Raw genomic sequence first — 24,419 nt, 5'->3', positions numbered from 1 at the left:
CAGAATGACTCACTGCCTGAGGATTTCAGGGCATTATAATTCTAAGAGACTATTTTACTGCTAGCATTGACAGCCATGACTTCATCAATAAAAAAGAAAATCTTAATTAGGAAGTCTATTTCTCCATGGTCTCCCTTTCCAAAAATAACTGACTTCCACCTAGAGAACATTCTTGAGCAGTGTCTTATAACGTGCTGCCCCTGGCTGAACACAGGCATGAGGGCTATGAGTTTTTTCAGAGCACAGACTAAAAAGAAGGCCCAAGAATCTCTGAGTTCACTGGCTGGAAGGCTGTTTCTCACAACGGTAATGCTGATGCACACCAGAAGCCAGGACTGAGATGGGGATGGGGGACACAACTGGGAAACCAAGACCTGTTGACAGAATTATTTCAGTCTGTTATGTCATGAGTGCAAGAGCAGAGAGACAACTCGAACTGTGTGACCAGTCCCAATGCAAGTGTCCACTTATTTAGCTATATGCAACATCAAAATCATTCCACTAGTTTATATTATTTCATAATACTATAACTATGGATGACCTGTTAAATCTGGATTGATACAAACATGGGGGGAAAAAACCAAATTATTAATTTAATAATTGCAATTTATCTGGCAAACAAGTTCTTTTAAACCTGTAGTCCATGGGGAAAAGCATTAAAAAGACTCAGGGACTGAAGTGGATGCAGTGACCTCTGGAGGTCTGAGTCACACCCCAGCTCCCCCTAAAAAAGAAACGACTGGAGTGAAAGATTACACACAAGCATTCTGAAGATAGACACCAACACTAAATAAATTCAAAGTACAGTCAGCTCACAATTATCCACACCAGTGGCAGAATAGCCTATTCATGAAGAGACAAGAGAAGAAGCGCCCCGAGACTGGCTGGGTGCACCCCTGCCTCCCAAGGTGCTCCTAGGGGAATGTAGGAGGGGTAGGAGGTGGAACTGAAAATAGAAAATAGACTGAAAAGTATGCTGTCCTATAAAGAAGGGGCAGAGGAAGCGAGCCACACCCAGTAAGAAGGCAATGAGAGATACCCTGAGTGTTGTCACGTGGCATGTTACTGACACAAGCACAGAACCTGTTTCTCTGGAGGTCTCTCAAACATAGCTGACTCTCATGTCCCTGGAATAACTGGGGACACTTATTTAAAGGCTGAGGATTCAACTACATGACTTCCAAGGAACGTATCTTTTGAGCCTGAAGATATAAATAAAAGTAAACAATTTGTTTTACATGTGATTAAAGAATTTCTAAAATCACAACACCAAAGAATTATTGATAACTTGACTGTTACGCCCATTTGTAGAAGTGTAAGAAAACTAAATTTGTCTATCATGCTAATTCATACATCTCTTCAACAAAGATTTTATTTATTACCTTCAATACATACAGCAATGCAGTAGGAGATGTGAAGACGTAAAATTGAAAAGGTGCACCAAAGATGTAGGAGAAAAGTACAGAAAAGACTAGAGGGGAAAAAACCCCACAGAATTAGCCATTGCAAAGAGTGTAAGAGATGATTCAGAGGAATAAGAGAGGGATAGAGTTAATTGGGGAAGGCGTATTAAAAGCGGTAAATCTAAATGAAGCCTGACATTGGTGATGTTCACAAATTGGCAGAGAAAAGAAAGAAGGCAGGCATTTCCACATTGGGGATTACAAATCAGCAAAGGCAGGAATTTGGGGATTTCTAAAGAAGGGATCAGTCTGGCAGTGATGGAGGATCCATGACAGAGAAGTCCAAGCCCAGTGACCCGTGTGGCCTTGGACACTCCAGCGAGGGCGCTCCAACACAGAGCAACACCTTATAACTGGCCCTAAAGAACTTCCCCCTGAGACATGCGCACACATTCAGGGCTCTTCCTTACCTTTTCCGTAGAAGAATTTGCGGTAATAGTAGGCCCCAAGGTCAATGTGCTCTATGATGTAGCGCTTCACTTTCTCCCTGTGAATCGGCTGGTTCTCTCTGGGCACTTCCAAGACGGAGACGCCTGCATTTGTGCAGTGAGAGCTGAGAGAGGATTCAAAGGAACAACTTTCTCCAGAGCTGAAGGATGATGAGTTGGCCCTGGAGAGTGCGATCCTCCTGTCACCTTCACCCCCTGTCTCATTTCTAAAGTAAGGACAACTCAGGACGAGGTCATTACTTTTCCCGTCCCCCTCATCAGCATCCAGGTTCTCTTTTGAGTTGAGATCCTCCTTGCTGCCCAAAGGGGATTCACAGTTGCCCGGCTGGCCGGCTGGCATCTGAGTCTGGGAGGCTGCAGACGCTCCGGTGGTTATGTTTTTCCTTTTCCCCACATTAGCCCTCGTAGCCATGGCTTCGTTGATATTAAACAAAATGCTCTGGACATCATAATGTGCAAAACACCGCTGGCAATTCCAAGGGCGGACACCCCTCTCAAGACGACTGTCTTCCAGATCAGACGTGAACTTGAAAGTTTCATGTTCACTTTTAACAGCTCGCAGCTTTCGGAAGAGGGACGTTTCCACGGACTCTGGCTTTAACCTCCGTTTGAAAGGCTTGTCCCTGTCTCTCCCCATGAGGAGGGCACTGTCCACGTAGTCTAATCCTGAGATGCGGACAAATTCTCCTCTAGAAATCTGTGCCGCTGCATGAAGGCTGGGAGAGACGGCAGGGTCACAGGGGCAAAACTCAGGGAACCCAAAAGGGGCCATCGCTTTGTGGTCATAATTCTCTACTCGGTAGCCTCTGAGCATAGCAAAAAAGTTCTCGCCAGATAAGCCTTGCCGGTCTATGGAAGACGTGCTTCCGTACTCCCGGTGGAGGGCGGCCCCCGTATTGGGGTTCACTGCGTTTTGGTCTAAGACGTCTTCGGCGTCGATGTCGCTGATGGTGACATCACTATTGCTTCTCTGTCTTATGGGGTGAAGTCCTCTTTGAGGAGAGTGCACAAAGATGTCTCCGATTGTATACTTTGCCTCCACAAAGTCTAGGTCAAGCTGCTCCTCTTGCTGACCATCGCTCTGGTCGTTTTGCCCATTGTGCATGATAGATACGACACTTTCGTAACTGGTCTGAGACCTGCTTTCCCACAGTGCCTTGCAGGCTAGGTCCTTGGAGCAGTCCTTTTTGGGAGGCCACTCAGACACTCTTGCTCTCACACCCATCTTGGGCACAGCTGGGGTACCATTGGCCGGACCACCACTCTCGCTGGAATTTGAGGCATTTAAAGAAGTGGCATGTCCCATGTTGCCATTAATGGCTTTAAATTTTCGAACAAAATAGTCATCGGACTGCATGATTCTGGGAGGATCTTTGAACTTTGAAGAGGCTCTGCCAAGCTTGTGCTTCTCTTCTTGTGACTGCCTTGGGTCACTCATGTCTACCCAGGCAAAAAGCTCCGATCCCACCAGAAGACTGATGGAAATCTAATTACATTGTTATTGACAATGCAATATCAAATGCAGACATAAGGCTTCTTCTACAGTGTATTTTCTGTTTTTAACCAAAAGCAAACAACATCCTCAGAGTATGGTTTCTCCGAAACCAACTTGCTTCTCAGTTGTTGTAATAATTTTGTATACCTCCGTCCTTTTCAAGAGCATTCCTTAAGTCATCTGGCCGTGAGCGTTTCCTTCACCTGAAGTAGAAGAGAGAAAATAGCCATTAACAATTATTAGAGCTCAAGTTCAATACATTCTACATACGGTTTCTTATCTGTCCTTCCTTTCTAGTTCTGCCCATCTCTGATTCCCCCAAATCGTCATGAAGGTTCAGATCTCTATTGTTCATACTGCTCCTTCTTTCCGGAACATTCTACCGTCCTGCTCTACCTGGCTGGCGAGAATTTACACCACACGATCAAGCAGTACCCTCTCCAAGAAACCTGCCCAGCACATCACCCACCCTCACCCACATCTGAGCAAGAATGGCTTCCTCTGTGTCCCCACAGCATCTGCATCTACACCTGTCATTGCAGTTTTCCTCTTTCTCTTAATTGCTGACTTACTGATCAGTTTCCTCCACTAACTTCAAGCTCCACTAAGCCAGGAACTATGCCTATTATGTGTGTATCAACATTATCTATTAGTGCAGCCTGGCTTAAATTAGGTAATTAAGCAACACTTCAATTAGTTACAAGAGCAACTCAATGGTCCTCTCATTGTTGCAGTATTACTATACTTTCTTTCAAAGTAATTAAACTCAAAATGTCCAGCAGCAAAAGGGTCAATACCAGGCAGCAGGAAATGAGTTTTCAGAACGGTCTCTTGCAATCAAATAGGAAGTCACAAAAATCCCCCTTAAAGTGGCAAGGAGTCTTCAAGCATTTGGTGTCTGAAGGAGGACAACTTTCTAGTTCATTATGCCACTTGCAACTTGATAAATGTGCAGGGTAAAATAAAAGCGCAGAGATACAAACATCACAATTTACCTTTGGGGTTGGTAGAAAATGGACCTAATCAACTCTTCTCCTTAATTACAAGTATTTCTTTCAATTTACTCTATCATGAGTTAGACAAAAATATTTTCCAGGTATTATATACCTTCCAACTCATGGCAGGCTGGGAATCTTACTTGTTGGCATAAGAATGAAAGAAAAACTCCACTTCTTCTGAAAATAATGATGGTCATAAAGGTATAATATAGCTGATTTCCCTCAGCCTTCACCAAAGCGTAAAAAATAACTGCAAGAAAATGTTAAAATTCCAGCTAGCCAAACAGTATAAAAATGGGCTCTTTCCAATGGGCTCTTAAGGGCTTTGAGATGAACATGTGTGGTATCTTGGAATAGCAGGTATTTTCTTATGATGGCAGCTTGCTTTTCCCCCTTTGGAAAAAAATCAGTCTGGGCATGACAACAAGCTGTCTGCTCCTAGGGCAGCTTCATAATTGAGGAAATATAATGATATTTTAGGATGTGGCAAACCAAGAGGGAACAAGTAATCAGATGCTTCTGTGCACAGAACAGACCAGTATCTGCCCGTGGTTGTCAGAAAGAGAAGAGAGACGACTGCATCTTATCCATTTCACTTAGAATCACTGTGTGTAAAAGGATCACAGATGATTCTGAATTACAGTTATTTCCTTTACAATTTGGGCTATTATCAAATCTTTTCCTGGAAACTAAAAAAATGACAACTGAGATAGGAAAGAAAACAACTCCTTGCCTAATACCTCTCTGCTGAAATGGTATTTGACTTACTGTACTAGCTTCTACATAATCTATAAATTCCATTGACAATTCTGCTGTTTACAGAACGCTCAACAAAATTTGAAAGCTTAAGAATCACTTCTAATGGTTGATACAGAGCTACGTGAATTCTCAACAGGCATTAATATGACGTTCCTTTTCAGTTACAGACTATTAATTTGTAAGAATCCTGTTACAGAAGGAAGAACCATGTTCTACCCAGTACCCAGTTCCAAACCACTGAACTGTGTAGTTTCTGGAAATGTAATCGAGAACTAAGTACTCACCACTTTAAGAAATTAGAAAAAGAACAACCAAATGTACCAAAAGAAACCAGGAAAAAAGGAATGAATAAAGAGAAAAGCTGAAATTAATGGAATGGGGGAAAAAAGTAGAAAGGACAGACAAATCCAAAGGGTAGTTTTTTTAAAAGGAGTAAGAAAACAGATATACTCCTTTCCAAATCTGAAAAAGGAAAAGAAAGAAGAATAACATTATACAAGTTTGAAAATGAGAAAGGAGACATGACCGCTTATACAGGAGAGATTAATATAAGTATGAAACAATTACACCACAAGCAACTCTATGGCAACAAATTTGAAAACAGAGAGGAAACTAGGGATTTCCTAGCAAAACACAAATGCCCACACTGATCCAAGAAGGATTATCGTTGAAGAGAACAGAAACATAACCAATCCCTGACGAAAAATATGACCAATGTACACATGAAATGCAAAGGGCCACCTTAACCACGACTGTGTAACTCCTTTATCCTATTTACGAGGCCAAATTCCATCTAAAAAGTTTAGGATGTACCCTATCTTGCTTCCTTTTGATTGCCATGACACACACTGAAAGCACCAATATTCACACAGCCCATGGCAGTCAGAGCAGGAACGTGCTCAAGGCTTGGGGCACACCCAACCCCACCACTCACAGAGCTGAGCAAACTGTCACACCAGTAACCCATTCGTTACACCACAGAGAGGAGCTCTGGGGTCAAGCCACCTGCCAGCAGATGTGTAAAACAGAAACCTTAACAGTAGGATTAGTAAGAACAACACATACACTGAATTATTAGTTCTCGAAAAACTAACCATAAAAGTATCAGAGGTCACTGGGCTCAGACTTATATTTGAAAATCAATCTTCTGAGCTTTCACATCCCTCAACATTTCTAACTTTATTATTGTTTGTAACAGACAATATTAAAAATACAAAATCTTGATTCCATAGATCTCTTATAGAAAAGGAAGACACCAATATATTGTCAAAAAGAATTATTTTAAAACATAAATAATAGAAGCAATTAAAAATAGATGAGTTTGTGCTGAATTTTATTATTAGGCATGCCAAAAAGGGACAAAAACTATAGCAAACTCAGACCACACAAAACTGTTTCCCACAGAAATCTGAGAATATTCTTTCAGTTATGATTTTTAAATTTTTTGTTTGTGATAAGAACACGAGCTGTAGTCAACAGCTACTGATTTTTCCTGTCTAGAATCTATTCCCCTTTCTTCTGGTAATGGTATCCTGAATTCCCCTCAGGACCATGACTCGAAAACCATTTAATTTGTGTGGGGCTAACTCCACCCCCTAACATGTGACCCAGGTTTGACCAATCAAAGAGCTGTATCTTCTGGCTCCAGTGATGGGTCCAGAGATTAGCCCAGGAGCGAAGCAAATGACAGCCCTGCCAGCAAGGGTTACCCAACCCTGGTGCTCCAATCTGTGCCTGTGCTCAAGTGGTAGAACATAAATATGGAGCTGCTGCGGCTCACCTCGCAGGTGTGACTGAGAAGGGGGACAGCAACGTGGAAGCAGAGCCAGGTGAGGGAAAGAAGGACTGTGAAGGACAGAACTCTTGACTCCAGCTGGGCCTGGAACTAGTTCTACCCACGGAATTTTTCAGTTTCATGAGTCTGCTGATTACCTTTATTGGTTAATTCACTTTGAGTTAGATTTCTGTGTAGTCAAGACCAACTGCGAATGTTCTAAGAGACCATACTTAACATTTCATTAAAGACCAAAGATAGTGAATTCAATGTTCACAACTACTTTGTACTGTGTGGCACAGACTGCCTGGTCCATGAATGAATAAATGAAAAATTATAGTTCTGGCACTTGAATCCAGTGTCAAAACCAGCGCCTCCTGGGCAAGATGCCTGCTCTAATACCATAATTATACCTCCTTTAACACATTTGACGTGTGCCACTAACAATTCAAAGTGTTCAAAGCCAAAAAAACTTGACAGAGTAGCTGATTAAAAAACTTAAAGTTGTGGCAGATCCTTTCCTGCCACGTTATACTCTCAGCCACATCTTCCAGCTTGCCATAGCTCCCCAAGGTGAATCTCTCTAATGACAGAATTATAGATAGCATCTTCCTTTTAAAAGTACTACTAAGTATTAGTAAATACAAAGTATTGTGGACAGCACCTTCCTTTTAAAAATATTACTAAAATACATATTTTTAGTAATGTGATAAAAATAAAACACCTCAAAACAATTACAGCCTCTGTTTTTAAGTAAGAAAAATTAGAAATATTAACATCATGCTATTTCTAAAGTACTGTAGTAAATGGGGAAGAATTAAAATCAATGCTTTGAAATGCAGATATGAAGAAGGAATGGTACAGGCTATAAATAGGGTGAAATGCAGGAAGAAAAACAATGGAGGGAATGAAAATCTAAAGCCTGAGCTAGAATGACCTCTGAATAATCAGGTCTTGGAGGTGACAATGGATGAGAGGGAGAGAGAGACAGACACGCATGCACACACGACACCCCTACACCAGTGAATCACGCCTGTCCTGTGAGGCTTCTGGTGAAAAGCTGGGATCTGGGGCAACAAGCTGGACTACAGGCACCTGGAAGGTAAGACTCCCCTGTATCTCTCACCATCTTTCGTTCATCCACAAGGTCTAACCTTCCTACTTTGCCTGTTTGCACGCAGCATTCAGCTGAGAAGTTTCCGAAAGACAGGGATTTTCAGCCTTAGTAGCATGAACATGAATGTAAAGAAGGTAGAATCTAGGAGGCGTCCTGCAAACACCTGCCCCTTATTTATTCTTTGTACTAATCAGGTATTTACACGTCCTCTGTGCTCAAATCCACTATGAATCTCAAGTGCAGGGTAGCGTGCCATGCTGCCTGACGGGTGTTGATGAAGACCAAACTGATGGAAGAGACAGAAAGAGGAGGACATCTCAGAGAAGAGCCTTGAAACAGCAGCCTGCAGAAATTAGGGGACTGTGATTGGCCCCCAAACAAAGCACAACGCACACAATAATTACAGGTGAGCATCATTACAAAACAGGGAAAAATGGAATCCCCAAAGCACACAGATACCTTTAAACAAAGTTTCTTAGGGTTTTAGGTGAGTCTGTGAGGCTAAGATGAAAAAGCCTCGGCCCATTATCCAGATTAGTCCTGTTCTCTCACCTCCTCTTCCATTCTCCACAGCAGCCACTTGAAAGACCTTCCTGCCCTAGCATCTCAGCAAATATTGCAGCTTCTAACTTTTCAGAGGAAAAATAAGTCAACAAAATTTCACTCAAATTTTGCCATCACTTAACAAACTTACCCATTTCTGAACCTGTCCTGCTATGGTACCCCTTGGTTGACAATCATTGAAGACTAGTCATCTTTCTTAAGATAAAAATCCAAACTATGGCTTACAAGACTCTTCCCACTCCTGCTCCATCTTAAGCCTCATCTCCCAGAGTTCTCCTCCTTGTTCTCTATCCTATGCCCCAGACATACTGAGTATCTTTCAGGTCTTCAGACAGCCCACTCCCCAAGCCCTGCTCTGAGCTGCTTCCTCTGAAGGAGCATCAACTGCCTTGGCTGAGCTGACAACCACTCGTCCCCATCATGCTCATCAATTGCCTTGGTTGAGCAGACAACCACTTGTCCCCATCATGCTCATGCCCAACTGGGTGTCCCTGCGACATCCTCCTGTGCTGGCCTCTACTTCCCAAACACCCTTTCTCTATGTCTCACAATGACTTCCTGTTTCTCTCTGTGTGACTCTCTCCGAAGCTCCAGGGCCGTGTCTGCTTGCTTCCCCACTTTATCTGCCAGGCCTGCCATAGTTTGTGGTAGATGTTCAACAAATATTACTAAATAAATTAATAAATTACTAAACAAATATGTTAGGCAGTAACCTTTTATAATATAAAACATTTAATATTTAAATGGCAACATGTATCATGAAAGAATATGTTATAATCACAAAAGTTCAACAATTCTGCAGAAACGTGTATTATAGAAAGTCAGATAAATATGGATAGTTGTTAACTCTTTGCAGGACAGTATTTGCCCCATGGCATACTCAAATCCTTATAAGAGGTCAACTTAAACATAAAATTCAACAATTACTCTGCTCTGAAAAGAGAGCTTGTCACTCTCATTTCTGTACCAGCCAAATGAGCTGATTATAGACATGTCTCCTAACCTTACCAAAAGAAAAGAAGGCCATGCTTCATCTTCTAATCCTCTCAGTAGTGACACCTATTAGGCGAAAGGCCCATTCCCAAACATGATGAGAAATAAGGAGGCCTACATGGCCAATCCTGCCATCAGTCTCTGCCCCCTTCTGAGCCAGGCAAAGCAGCCGACTCTCACAGGGCTCCATTTTTCTTTAGGTGGCATGGCGCCAGCTTCCTGGGGATCTGGATATATGCCCACAAATGGTACCGCTCGAAAACAGGATGGCAAGTGGAAACTGTATAATAAGAGGACCTGGTCAAAAGGGCACCCGGGCCTCATGTCCAAGTTAGAGATGAAGCGACAGGAACCTAAGAGCTCCCACACATCATGCTAATGAACAGCTGTGAGTCTGCTCCTGTCCTTCCTCCCTGTGATTTGACATCTTTTTGTCATTTCTAACAGATTGTGAAAAACTGGTTACAATGGTTTTAAACAGACAAATGCAGAGTTCTAAAACAAAAAGGCCATGGTATTTTCCCACAAAAAGCAGAAGTGCTATTTCATGAAATATTAAGAAGGCATAAAATAAAACGGACCCCCATATGTGCACATCATGGGTACCCACCCTAACCACTGGCTCCTTCCTGCCTTAATTCTAATTAAGAGCATCTTAAATGTACTATTTTCCTAACTTCATGGGTAAACGAACTCACACCGCTAACCTGGTGTGGTTAAAAAAATTAAACATTAAAGAATATAGAAGAGTCATTTAATTCTTTCCCAAGGACTTTCTAAGGAGACAGACTAAATCTGCATGAACATCCTCCTGTCTAGGTAATTCCCAAATCCGAGATATTGACTACTTGCCAGGATGGGAGAAGATAAACAGTTCATCTTAGAATGATCGTTAATTAAAATGGATCTCTAACATGTTTCTAGACAGTGTTTTCCTCCTTTCTCTGAGTTCATTTTTAATGTCAAGGACATTGACCCCCTCCCCAGTTTCTAATTATTCTTACATTTCATCAAATTGCTCTTGCTCCCCAGTAAAAATTGAAAACTGTCCCCAGTACTCTGTGAGCACTTTAAAAATCTACATGCGCACCTGTGTGACCTCACAGGTAGCGGGGTGGCCATGAGTGAGAAAGGGCAACGGAAGGCAGCAGCTAGTGAGGCAAAGAGAAATTCAAGAATTTTCGAGCTTGAAGGAATAGTCTGTTCTCATGCTAATGGTCTTCATATAATTTTTAAAGGATAGAAGAGAAATGGAGAAAATGTGATATTTAAGCATAATTGTCTTTAAATAGAATGTTTTTCAAAGTTTTCCATGAGACATCAGCGAGTCTTTAAGACCCATATTATAGTTGTAATTGAGCCACTTATCAGGATTGCAGCTGTAGCAAATGGATTGAAAACCACAAAATGCAGAAATTATGAGCCTCATTCAAGGAAAAAAATGGTTAAAATTATATGGCAGATTTATAATAAAAGTTATAACTACTGTAAAAATGCTTATTTTTCATACTCATATTCCATCAGCTCTAATGCTAACACGTATAATTGCACAAGGTATAAAAAAGAGGGACAAACTGTCCCCATTGTTACCCCCTCTGTGGCCAGGAAGACAATAAAGGAGCTGAGGTGTGTCACGCTCAAGGTCCAACCACCTGAAATGCATTTACCATAAAATTACTAAGTTCAGGTACATTCAGCCTGGCATTAAGTGAAGTTATGACTAGACAGCTATAAAACAATCCATTAACTCAAATTCTTATCGTGTAGATCACTAAAATCAAGGATATGAGATAACGATAAATGGCCTATTATTAAATAATAAGGGTCATAAATGGATATAGAAGTTCAATAATGATCATAGCTTTGACGGCTAGAAAATTAGTTCTTAGACACTTATCTTGAATTATCTTGAATTTATCGTGAATTAAATGTTGTCAGGTGCAGCTCTCACGTGACTTTCTGTGGAGCAGCTGTGAGCTTCCATCAGAGTGGGTCCTGGTCTGTCCTATTCACTGCCTATACCCTCAGCCCCTAGAGTAGTGTCTGGCACGTAGCTGGCACTCAGGATGAACTCAGACCCATCCATCTAAATTGAAATGGTTGCAAACCAAAGTACCCGAAAGTACTGAGTTGACATGTTATCAGGACACATGCATGGAACACAGTATTTCTTGACTCTTCTTTAAATGCTGATGCTTCTCAGGGCTTACTCTAGGCTACCTTCTCTTTTAATTCCATACATTTCCTTGTGCAATTCTAGTAGTTTCGTATACTATCTCTATGCAGATGACTCTGAAATATACCCACAAGCCCAAAGGATGTCTCCTACACAATGCTGCCAGGTTAATCTATGATAGCTTAGGTCCTCCTGTCCACTCTCTTTGCACCTGCTCCTCCTCTGCCCAGGTCAGGAGTAGCATCACCATCCACCTGCCACCCAAACCCAGCACCTAGTCCTCATCCTGCCTTCCTCTCATCATCCACATCCAATCGGAGGCCTATCAACTTCACCTTCTGAATGTTCTCAGATCCATGCAGACCTTGCTACCTCAACTCCCACCACCATAGTTAGAACCATTGTCTTATTTTTCCTAGATTATCATAAAACCCTGCAATAGTTGTCCATGTCTCTCAGAATACAGCCTGATCGCTTGAAGGTTGCACAGGTCACTCATGATTTGGTCCACAGATAGCTGCTCAGCCCTTTAGGTCACTTTGGGAACTCTGCCCACCATGTCTGCACATGCTGCCCTTCATTTTCTCATGCGAGGGGCCTCTGCTCAGCAGTCCTCCTGCCTGAATACTCTCCAAGACTCCCTTCCCCGTCCTTGCCAGCCAACAGGTGCTACAGTTAGACCTCAGCTTTTAAGTGGATTCTCAGGAAGTCTTCTCAGATTTTAATGTTGGTTCTAAGTTATCTTAATTTGGGCTCCCATGGGATCGTGCACCTTTTTTCCCACCAGATGTTACACCCACTATTTTACAGCAGCCTAATTGCTTGTGGCTCCCGTCCTGTAACCTCTCAGCACTTAGAAGGCATAGACATGTCTCTGCACACGGGCGCTCAGCAAATATCCGGCTCCACCACAGGCTAGCTGAGACTATGGCAAGTTCCTCCTCCTTGCTGGGCCTCCAATTCCTATTTCTAACACAGGAATAATTATACCTCTCTCATAGGATTACTCTAAAGACTTAATGAGATCTAGATGTCAAGTGCTTACCTCCATGTTTCCTACATCAAAGTTCTAAGGATATTAGCTGAAAAAATTGATTTATATAGGAATAAATATTTATTGATAAACTAACTGATTTAAAATTGAGTAATGAAAATGAGTAAACTACATAACTATCCCCAAGGAGCATAGTCATGTTGACAAGATATAATGTGATACCTGCTCACTGATTTATGTACACAGAATAATAGGAACCTACATCAGTGGCTGACTTGCAACAGTTAAGCTGATTCTCCAAGAGGCAAACAAGTTTTCAGAAGGTGAGGAAAATGCCCCAATCTCCTGCCAGGTGCTACTCTCTTCTATGTAAAAGCAGAATAAACAAAGAGCTATTTTGTTAAATGGAATATTTTGATCATAGAATTTTTTCAAGGAGACAGAAGAACAGCTGTGGATATTGACTGTTTCCCACTAAATCTTTTAAATCAGAAAGAGATAAAAAGAGATAGCCCTGCACCCCTTCCCTCAGGAGGTTATTAGTTAATCCAGTTTTTCAGCAATGGGGCCCCTGAATGACAAATGCCACAGTAGGAAATCAGAAGTTCCAATTAATAATTTAAGCTGAGGCACTTGTGTCTTAGGAAAACACAGGGAAAGAAGAAAAGAATTTCAATTTAGTGCCAACCGCTTTAGGCTGTACTTGTTATTTTCATTCAAAAATCATAAAAAATAATCTGTTCTATTCTTTAAATAAAGGGTTAGCGACACTGGGTGGCAAAGAAGAGAACTTGAGCATTTTATAAGAAAAAGCTGGTAGGCTGGACACAAAAAAATATGATTAGGGATCCTTCCTGTGGTTGATCTCCAAGAGAAGCACATCTCTCACTCACGTTATTTTCCGTTGAATCCACAGTGAAGACTCCTGCAGAGCAAAGACCCTGTCTCACCTTGCTCAACAGAACTAAAATCAATCAATGCTACTGAAAACTGAACTAGACATATAAGGCAGCCCCCTTCAACGTGCTCTTTGTTAAAACGCAACCAGTGGACCAGGAAGCCATTAAACTTGAAGACACTTCCTTTAAACCGAGATAAAGGGCAGGAAAAGAAAACCCCGCCAATCCATACGATAGTTTTGCATTTGACTTTTTTTAAATAGTAATTTTACCAGCAAATATACAACAAACTCCATTCACTCATCACACACACTCAAAGCCATCTTTGCATTGTTCTCATGTTTACTTGAATTACAGGATACTGGGTTTTGTGGAACAGCTTTATGAGGTTTATTATGTGATACAAAAAACCTTTTGTTACTCCAGCAAATAACCGTTTTCAGTTCTATTAGGCACTGCACTGGATGCTGGGGGCCTGGGGGAGCATTAAAGACAAAAGACAAGCTTGCTAATCCTCAAGAAGCTTAGCTGGGAAAGATATGCACACGCAGAACAAGTAATAGGAAAAATGAAGTTAAAAGAATAGGATACCACTTCTGACTAGCACTTTATGAAAGTTATCCACATGTGTGTGCACACACGTACACACTATGATGGTGAGGGTCTGGGGAATACACACCCTCGTGTGTGGCAGACGGCACTTCCCTCTGAACACCAACAAAGACAACTGTGGAAGGTCATTTGACTCAACACTTCTGCATCAGAAAAACCTATCTAAAAAATAAGAATGTGGGGGAAAATTTATATAGAAAGATATTCATTCAAGAACTAACAAGAATGAAAAATCTGAAATGGTCTTCACAGTCAGCGGCCAAGGGTAAATACAGTACACTGGAAGATTACACAGTCCAAAAAGCTCTTTGAAGAATATGCATGACGTCGGGGCTTTACAATATAATATCATGTGAAAGGAGCCAAATACAAAACTTTAAGTTAAAAGCCTATATACATAGAAATACAGCAAAGAAACACCCCCATATTATGACAGCAGTTCCCTATTACAGCTAGGCTTCTGCATGCTTTTGGCTTTCTTCTTTATATTTTTCCGAAGTGTCCAAATTAGATAACTATATATGAACATATAAAACCACATATAGCGGCCGGCCCCGGGGCCGAGTGGTTAAGTTCACGCGCGCTCTACTGCAGTGGCCCGGGGTTTCGCCAGTTCAAATCCTGGGCACAGACATGGCACCACTCGTCAGGCCACAGTGACGTGACATCCCACATGCCACAACTAGAAGGACCGGCAACTAAGAATACACAACTGTGTACTGGGGGACTTTGGGGAGAGAAAGGAAAAGTAAAAAGAATAAAAATAAATAAATAAAAAATCTTAAAACCACATATACATAAACTTTAAATTCAATAAATAGAAAAAATATTTTTAAAATAATCCTCTATAAAACCAAGGAATGTTTAAATTATACAGAGCATATTATTCTTATTTACATAAAATGAGATGACTATTAGCTTCTTCTCCTTCCTTTTAAGTCCCACAGTAAGATATTTAAAAATGGAAGTAGATGTTAATGTTAGATGAGCAATACCTATTGTTGATTAAAAGAGTATATGGATTTTTTTATAGCAGATATTCACAAAACTATTGCCCTTCATTCCCACACACTGGAAATAACCTTGGTTGGAATAATAACATCTTACATTTGCATGTATTTTCACCCTCCTTACACCTCATGTGACCCTGGGTATACTATGTGGAAGCAGTGTGGTAGGCAGCATAAAGGGTTCAGAATTAAGAGATCTGTGTCCACCTCTGAGGACATGGTTAACTGTGGGCCTTCAGCAATCCACGTACTCCCCGAGACTCCGTTCCATCCGTACCATGGGGACCATGTCTGCGAGCACACCTCCAACAGGTGCTGTGGGACCATATGGGAAAGCGTTCGTAAGTGCTACCAAGATATTAAACACCACACCAATGCAAAACAGGAGTATTATTCCCATTTGGTAAGAAAGCCCAAGAAAGCCAAATGGGTTAGGTGGTTTGTTCCCATCTCTCTCTCGAGTCCTTTGCTAACATTCTTTCTACCTCACCAAGGAGCGACACTTGTTCCCATGTCAAAACAGGAATGAGAAGCCCAGAGAGCAAGGGGAATCAGGAAGTAAAAGAGACCAAACACCAACTGGGAACGTGAATGTAACCAGGTAATATCTACGTAAAATGTAACTATGGAATTCTAGACTGACCTTCCACTTCTAAGCCCTTTGAGAAGTGTTCACAGCTCCCCTACTCCCTGTAGGACCAATACTGAAAGCCAGTTAGAGTGGACTGTGCTACAGGAAAAAAAGAGACCTGGTTCCCCAGGCTTGTCCCTGCACTCGCTGTCCTCACCTGGGACCCGAGACCCAGCAGGAGTCTACAACCCTAGACAGCAGGACATATGTAAGTGCACTGCCTTTGGGATTCCGTGACCCACTTTTTGGGAGTTCTTCCAATTCCAGAATCTACATATAGGCACCTGAAACATGCCCTACCCTGAAGTGACACTCCTAAAGTTAGATTGATTCTTAAAAGATGGACCTGGACAGCAAGTCACCCGCCTGAGACTGCAGGCCCCTCACAGTGCCATCTGATGGAGAGAAGCCACGAGTGGACATTAACATCCTCCGGCTAAGACTGCAGCTGTGACCCCAACAGCAGGAGTGGGCCTCAGACCCATGCCTGGCTGGGAGGCCAGGGTCCCCTCCGAGGAGCCCCCAGTGGCTGCTTGCTCTATTCTACCGCGGGGCTGACAGAGGGAGGACCAGGGAGGCAGCCCAACTACTGGGGACTGTCAGTGACAGAAGACCACCTAGCTGCCCAGAGGGCCGGGCCCCCAATAAACCAGGGATGTAATGGGTGAGGAAAACATGATAAATACTTGATTTAATAGCTACCACTGTGTCCAATCTGAATTCTCCCTCCCTATCTGAAAATAAACCTGTCCTAAGAGAAAATGAGAAACTACACACAAATGCTGAGGTCAGCAAATCAGAGAAGGGGAAAGACACAGAGCGGCTCTTTTCATGTTCTTCCCTGTCTGACTTTGCCCATTTTGTCCTAGTTTTGTTGGCTAGCTGGAAGACAAGCTCATTCAGCAGTCCAGAATACAAAGGTTCCTGGAAAGTCCAACCGAGGAGTAATGCTAGAATGAATCCTTGACCCTTTTCCCCATAACGTACCTCTTTAATAAGGCATTTGCTTCCGGGGGATACACTTTCATTTCACTAGTTTCGAGAATGAATTCCAGCACACTGAGGTGGAAACTCTCGCTCAACATAATTCCCTTGGAATTTTAGAAATATGAACTGAATGCTAACTACAAAAGGAAAGTTGAACCACTTTCACTTACAGGTGCATGCTAATTAATTTGGCTTGATTATTTTGTAAAAAGTTCCTAACACCACGAAGATCTTTACCTAAAGAAAAAAGTGAAAGAATAACTACCTAATACGACATATTTTATTAAAAAGAACACTAAGAACCCTATTTCCTTGTAAAAATTATGGTCACGGGAAATCATTACTTTCTTTGAATTTCCAGGTTAATGAATAAGAGAGGTGGCGAAACTGCAGTTATGGCGACTTCTGTCCTGAGACACAAACAGAACATCAACCAAGGAAAACTGACCCCACGTCAGCAACTAAATAAATCATCTGTATCACAATGAACATCCTAAAAATCATAGGCAGAGCCAAAGAACTTGTCTGACTAATAATGTGTCCTTTATCATAAAATATCACTGTATTCCATTTATTTAGCGATTTACCATTTCCAAAACCCTTTTATGTTAATCTGATCCTAGGAAAAACTCTGTCTGCTCTCCCATGTAACAGATGAGTAAAAGGAGTCTCAGGGCAGTGAAGTCAGTCATATGCCTACAGTCAAATGACTGAATCAAGAGAATCAGACCTAGACCCCAGATTGCTTCCTTCTTTCCAGTATAACTGGTAGCTTCTCCAATTTACATATGGCCTTTAAAAATTAGGAAATGAAGACAAAACAAAATTGCTGACTTCATCTGTCCAAAAGAAGCCAACCTAATCCAAATTTGCTAACTTCAAGCGAAAAGAAAAATACGTATCTCCATTTCTTTGAGGGCTCAGGAGAGAACAGTTTTGGAAGAACGCAGAAGGTAAGCCCACACATGAGAGAGGGAAGAGGGACTGCAGAAGAGAGGATGCTGTAAGGCCTGGCCTGCCCTCCAGAGGGAGGCTAGTCTGACAGGTCACTGTTGGCAGTGACCACGGTCACTGAGTGTGAAAGAGCTTGGATCCACGTGTGGCACATCTTTCTGGGCCCTCTCCACTGCTACTCCTTTATATCACGGATGGCTCATCTCTTTGCCCATCTTAGAACCAGACTGAGGGTAAATCTGGGCGTGGGCCTTGAGGAAGCCAGCAGCTCCTCCAGCCTAGCATCACCAGAGAGATCTATGCATGGGTCCAGCTCATACTCAAGTGGTACTTTGATGCCAGTTGGCTCTTGCTAGTTACCCAAATACCCTAAGGGAATCTCAAGCATTTGATTGGCAGAGCAGATTGGACATAATGCCACCGAATAATAACGTCAAAACTTCCACACCACCACTAACAACAGCATTTTTACTGATCCCTTTGGTTTTGTGTTGAAGAAACATTCTTTCCCTTGTGCCAGAGAGCCTTGTCTAGTGCTTTGAGTATTAATCACCCACTCAGACTCACAATCATAACATCAGATCTTAAGGGACATAGATAATCTATTCTGACACCCTCACTTTATAAACTCGCAAGTTAAGTGATTTGCCTAAGGTCACATGACTAGTTAGGAGCAAAATGGATTGCCTACTAGGGTCCCAAAATGCGCACTGTTAGTCAGCGTCCTTTTTCCTTTTTAATTGAATGTAGTATTAGTGAAAATGATTGATTCTGCTTCATACATGTCTCACTACAGCTGGAAAGATCTGCATAACCACCCCATGCACCCTCCCACACCTATGCTTTTGCTTGAAATGTCCTTCCTCTTCCCTTAGAAGTGACAAAATTGAATGCACTCAAAGCTATTATTTATGACTCTTTCCCCCTCCAGCTCACTCTGTTTACTCCAAAACTTTACCCTGAAAGTCCTTTCTGTTTCATTACATCATAGTCAACATCATATTCATCCATGCAACAAACACTTCTTTACCTATTTACCTACTAAGTGCCCAGCTGGGCACAGAAGGATGGACAAGACATGGCTCTTAGCTTGGAGTAGACAATGAAAGCTTCCTGGTAAGGCAAACCTGATGAGCAAGGCCTCAGGGTGCCAAATGCAGCTCAGCCCAAAGAAGGTCCCATTAAGGATTTCCTGCTGTTTCTCTTGACTCATATCAGCGAAAATAATGTTCAGAGTTGTGCACCTTCACTTCCATATTCTAGTTGCTAAGATTAAAAACCTAGACATCTATAAAACTGGAGAGTGGTGAGGGCCATTACTACAGAATGGTGAATAAGACATCACAAGTCCCTTCTCTGTTTCTTCAGCTATAAGGAGTAGAGAGTTGCAAATTTTACTTTTTGTCTCATGGGGAGAAAAATAGGTGCTGCCAATTTCGGCCAACAGAAGGCAAGAGCAAGCCATGAGAGAGGTCCGTTTTACACTCCCGAGGGCTGCCTTGCCTGTTGCAGGGCAGTGTGTCATAAGCAACATAAAGCCTCATTGCGCCACCAACCTAGGCCACTTGGGAGCGAAGTGCTGGTTCCCAGACTTCAGTATGAGTCTCACTGGTGATTAAGCAGAACTCCTTCTGACCCTTTGGTCACTGAAGGTGAACCAGCCTGTTTTCCCTGCATCCTCTCCTGTTTAACCAGAAGTCTCATCATGTCTGGGGGAAGGAAAACTCACCATCTGTTCTCCTTGCATTTACAGTTCCCTTCAGATTGTAGCCACAGATCTTTTCTTTAAGCACAGCCCTAATTCCCTCCAAAAAGGGGCAGTACAACTAGAAAGGTTTCTTAAAAGCTAAGACCCTGTTTCTGAGCAAAAAGGTTAATATTCCTTCTCTCTGAGAAAGAAGTAAACAAGTCGCGGTAGTTTTGATCAGTAGTTTCCAATTTTCAAAATTACATAGGAGACATTTATACCTTGATTCCTGGCCTCTAGCACCAAGAGTCTGGTTCAGAGGCCTGGAATGAGTCTGGAATCTATAGCTCTAGAAAATGATTCTCATGTACACCCAGGATTAGACGCTACTAGTTCAAACACAATTCTAAAAGCTGAAAAATAAAGTGAAATACAAGATTCTAAGATCTTCCTATTTTCCCCTTTCTCAAGTACTGAAATATCTTCCACCCAGATTTAACAGCCACATGCCAGACAATTTATTTATCCCCAATGTTTCTTACTTAGTTTTAAAGAAAATGAAATCTGAAATTGGGAATGCTCTAGAAACCATTTACATGAGTCCAAAACACTACCCGGGACAGTAGCCCAGGTTTGCTCTGCTGTCAAGACAGATATACTCTAAACTGTAAAGTTTATTAAGCACTTTCTAAGTATCAGGCACCTTCTAAGTACTTTCCAAGTATAAACTCCAGTAACCTTATGTTGTAGGAATTACTGTCATCCCCAATTTAAAGTAAAGCTTTTCAAGCTCCCTGTAGCCATTTAAGGCCCTGCACAAACTTAGTTCCATTCTGCCAAGACCACCCTAAAAATCTCCTCATTGTCTCCCAAAGATACCAGACCTGTTCCCACCCCCTGGATTTGCTCCCTGGAACGCCCTTTCTGTTCCATAATCACACAACCAAATCCTGGCACAGTCATTTACTCACAGTGCTTCCCCTGGGCAAACTTCTTAAACCCTAGAATCTGCCTTTCATCACCTGTAAAGAGGTGGCAATGTATGCATCTGACAGAGCCTCACTCACAGTGTGCCTATTAGGTGTCACGCTCTGTTCCTGGATTGAGGACACAGTAATGAATAAACAAGAAAAGTCCTGCTTTCACAGAACTTATGTTCTGGCAGAAGAAGTCATATAAGAAAGAGGAACAAATAAACACATAACCTGTCAAGTGTGAGTGCCATACAGGCACAGGATAAAAAAGGCGGGGATGTTTAGGCATGGGTGTGGATGCTAACAGAAGGGTAAGGCAGCTAACAGGAAGACCTGGAGGAAGGGATGAGCGCATGAGCCATGCAGAGAGACAGGAAGAGGGAGGGGAGAGGAGCTTCTGCAAGGGAAAAGAAGACTGGATTTGGGAGCAAGCCTGACATAACCAAAGAACAGCATGGATACCGGGAAACAGGGTGGTAAGATGGCAGGGGCCAGATGATGGAGGGCTTTTATTCTGGAAGGTTCTGAGCAGAGGAGTGCCAAGATCTGACTCAGGTTTTCATAGTCACATTATCTGCTGCAGTGAGAATAGGCTCTAGCGGGCAAAGGTGGAGAGAGGGATAAAGGGAAGGCGATGCACACATCCAGGCAGGGGAGGGTGAGGGGGGGCGTGACCTCGGGGGCAGCAGCTAAGAGGGTGAGAACGGACAGACTCTGGATGGGAGAATCTGGGTTCAGATGAGAAGGCAGAAGTGGCAGCATCAGCTGATAAATGGCCTGCACAGAATGAGAGAGCAAGAAAAGGCAAGGAAGGTGCTAGGATTTGGGGGCTAATTAACAGCAAGGATGCAGCTGACCCTTATTAAGATGGAGAAGACTAGGAGGAGTTGGGGTTTCACAGTCTAATACAATCATGTATGCAAAATGCTTAGCACGTGCCTGAAACACAGTAAGAACTTGATAAATACTAATAGCTTTCTTTGTCATTGTCATCATTCCAGGTTGAACCTCAGATCCTTCAGCTCACGCTGATCACTCCTTACTGTGAACTCAGTTATGTGTTCAGTTCATTCGGGCACATGACAAATACAGTCACTCGCCGGATAACAACATGTCAGTCAATGACAGACCACATATATGACGGTGGTCCCATAAGATTAGTACCATATGGCCTAGGGGTGCAGTGGGCTATACCATCTAGGCTTGTGTTAGTACACTCTACGATGTTTGCATGATGACGAAATCACCTACAGATGCATTTCTCAGAAGGTACCCCAAGCATTAACCAACGCATGAGTGTACTGACTTGCCTTGCATTTCTGTGCAGTTTTTATAGGGGTGGAGGATGAAAAGCAAATTTAGCTTCCAAAATTGTTTACACGCTTCTTGAGGGCAATAAAGCACAGCCCATAATAACTTGTTAAAGTGAGCTGCAATATTTAGGGAGCTGAAATTTACGTTTCGGAAAAAGATGCTGAGGCTTAGCTGCTACATAAACCAATATGAACAAAGACCCAGACTCATACAGGAAACACAAAGCAAAAGCGAGCCCGGACTCCACACCCACGTTAAGCGCTCTGAGGCAGAGCAGGGCAAGGGGACTGCTATTTTCACTGTAGGAGAAACGCTGAGGAGGACTGGGAAGCAAGGTCCCCAGAAGAGAGACAGGACGTGCGATGGGACAAACCCTGCCTCTTGGGATGAGGTGCCCTCATCTCCCATTAGCTGTGTCCAGGGATGGCCTGGTGGATTGTGAATACGACATTCCAGAACTGGCAGGGGGGATGGGTCAGGGGTTTCCGAAGGCCTGTCTGTGGACCAGTGCCAGGCCAGTTGCTGGAAAATCAGCTGAGGGGAGTTTGTGAAAAACATCAATTCCTTCTGCACTCGCCTGGGAACTCTGACTCACGAGACTGGGCGTGGGGTCCCCAGACTGTTTTCAACAAGTTCCTCAGGTGTTTCTGCTGTTGATTCATCTTCAAGATCCATGAGGTAGGAAAGTACTTTGGAAAACATCAAACATTACACAAGCGTATGGTGTAATTAAACCACTAAATCAAAAGCAGTGCTGGGTCGGCCCTGTGGCCAAGTGGTTAGGTTCGTGTGCTCCACTTCAGCGGCCCAGGGTTTTGCCAGTTTGGATCCTGGGCGCAGACATGGCACCGCTCATCAGGCCATGCTGAGGCAATGTCCCATACAGCACAGCCAGAGGCACTCACAACTAGAATATACAACTGTGTACTGGGGGGCTTTGGGGAAAAGAAGAAGAAAAAAAGGAAAAAAAAAGAGAAGACTGGCAATAGTTGTTAGCTGAGGTGCCAATCTTTAAAAAAAAAAGCAGTGCTAGGGGCTGCCCCCTAGAGACCCCGCCTTCCTCCTTCCCTACTACATCCATCTAAGTACACACTGGACCAAGTGCTGGATCCCTGGTGGCCCAGGCACACAGACTGAAGAGCTCGGCAGGGCAGTGATCCCTACAGAGAAGGCTGGCGTGCGGTTAGCACTGGCCTCAAGCTAGAGTCAGAGTCTGACACAGGTAACCTGACTGGGAAAGAGGAGAGAAGACTTTAGGTCAGAGTAGCTCTCCCGGGGTCAGTGCTCAGTCTAAACACATGAGAGGTACCAGGCAGAGCATTGGTTAGATCACAGAAGACAAAGTTGGTGCACATACAGACATCCAAGGTAGGCAGAAAGGCACAAGGGGAAGAAAAAGATGCCACGCACACTCTGCTAGACCCTTAATATACAATATATCACATTCACACAACTTGCATTTAAAGAAGAGGAAATCACAGCTCGGAGACACCCAAGAGATTCATCTAAAGTTGAACAACGTGTTAAGTGGCAGAGCAAGAATCCAACAGCACGTCTGCCTGGCGGCTACACTCCAGTGTGTACTCTTGCCATCAAGGAATAGATATTAAAATGTATTAGACTCAAAGAAATATAAAGACGTCTCAAGCTCATGGATTGGAAGACAATATTGTTAAGATGTCAATTCTACCCCAGGTGATCTAAAGATACAATGCAATCCCAACCAAAATCCCAAAGATGTGTTTTTCGGAAATAGAAAAATCCACCCTAAAATTTATGGAATCTCAAGGGACTTCAAATAGCCAAAACAATCTTGAAATAGAACAACAAAGGTGAAGGGCTCTCATGTTTCGAGTTCAAAACTCACTACAAAGCTACAGTAATCAAAACAGTGTGGTATTGGCATAAAGACAGACATATAGACCAATAGACTAGAAAAGAGCACCCAGAAATGAACCCTGGTGTAAGGAGTCAAATGATCTTCAACAAGGATGCCAAGACTAGTCAAGAGGAAAAGGGGAGTCTTCTCAACAACTGGTGCTGGGACAACTGGAAATCCACATGCAAAAGAATGAAGATGGACCCTTACCTTACACCATATACAAAAATCTACTCAAATGGATCAAAGACCTAAACGTAAGAGCTAAAACTGTAAAATTCATAGAGGAAAACATAGGGCAAAGATTCTTGACCCTGGATTGGCAATGATTTCTTTGATATGACACCAAAAGCACAGGCAATAAAAGCAAAAATAAGTAAGTTAGACTTCATCAAAATCAAAATCTTTTGTACATCAAAGGACACTATCAACAGAGCGAAGTGAAAAGGCAACCCACAGAATGGGAGAAAGTATTTGCAAATCAAATATCTGATAAGGGGCAGCTCCCACAGCAACAGCATTATCACTGACCCTAGATGCCTCCATTAGGCTCAGACATCACCACCATAGAAAGGTCCTGCTAGTCCCCACCAGGCAGGAGCCTATGGTGCTGGATGTTTGAGCAGACACATCATTCCAGCATTTGCATCCAGCCACTCAATGAATCCTCCCATTAGCATGCTCCCTCAA

The 24,419-nt window shown here is 42.7% G+C and overlaps 1 protein-coding gene across 11 annotated transcripts in view; it reads right to left on the bottom strand.

The window, feature by feature from the left end:
- SIPA1L2 (signal induced proliferation associated 1 like 2) overlaps positions 1-24,419 on the bottom strand; it is a 215,790-nt gene that overhangs the window by 106,977 nt on the left and 84,394 nt on the right. For all 11 annotated transcript variants that reach the window (XM_070492583.1, XM_070492576.1, XM_044758848.2 and 8 more), the window contains one exon: positions 1,874-3,610. In XM_070492583.1, coding sequence (XP_070348684.1) covers positions 1,874-3,350 — 1,477 coding nt within the window. In that variant the 5' untranslated portion in view covers positions 3,351-3,610. The remainder of the gene's footprint in view (positions 1-1,873; positions 3,611-24,419) is intronic.

This window comes from Equus asinus, chromosome 2, assembly GCF_041296235.1.
Source record: "Equus asinus isolate D_3611 breed Donkey chromosome 2, EquAss-T2T_v2, whole genome shotgun sequence".
Classification (NCBI taxonomy): Eukaryota; Metazoa; Chordata; class Mammalia; order Perissodactyla; family Equidae; genus Equus; species Equus asinus.
Note: the sequence above shows the minus strand (reverse complement) of the source record. Positions and strands in the feature narration are given on the sequence as shown.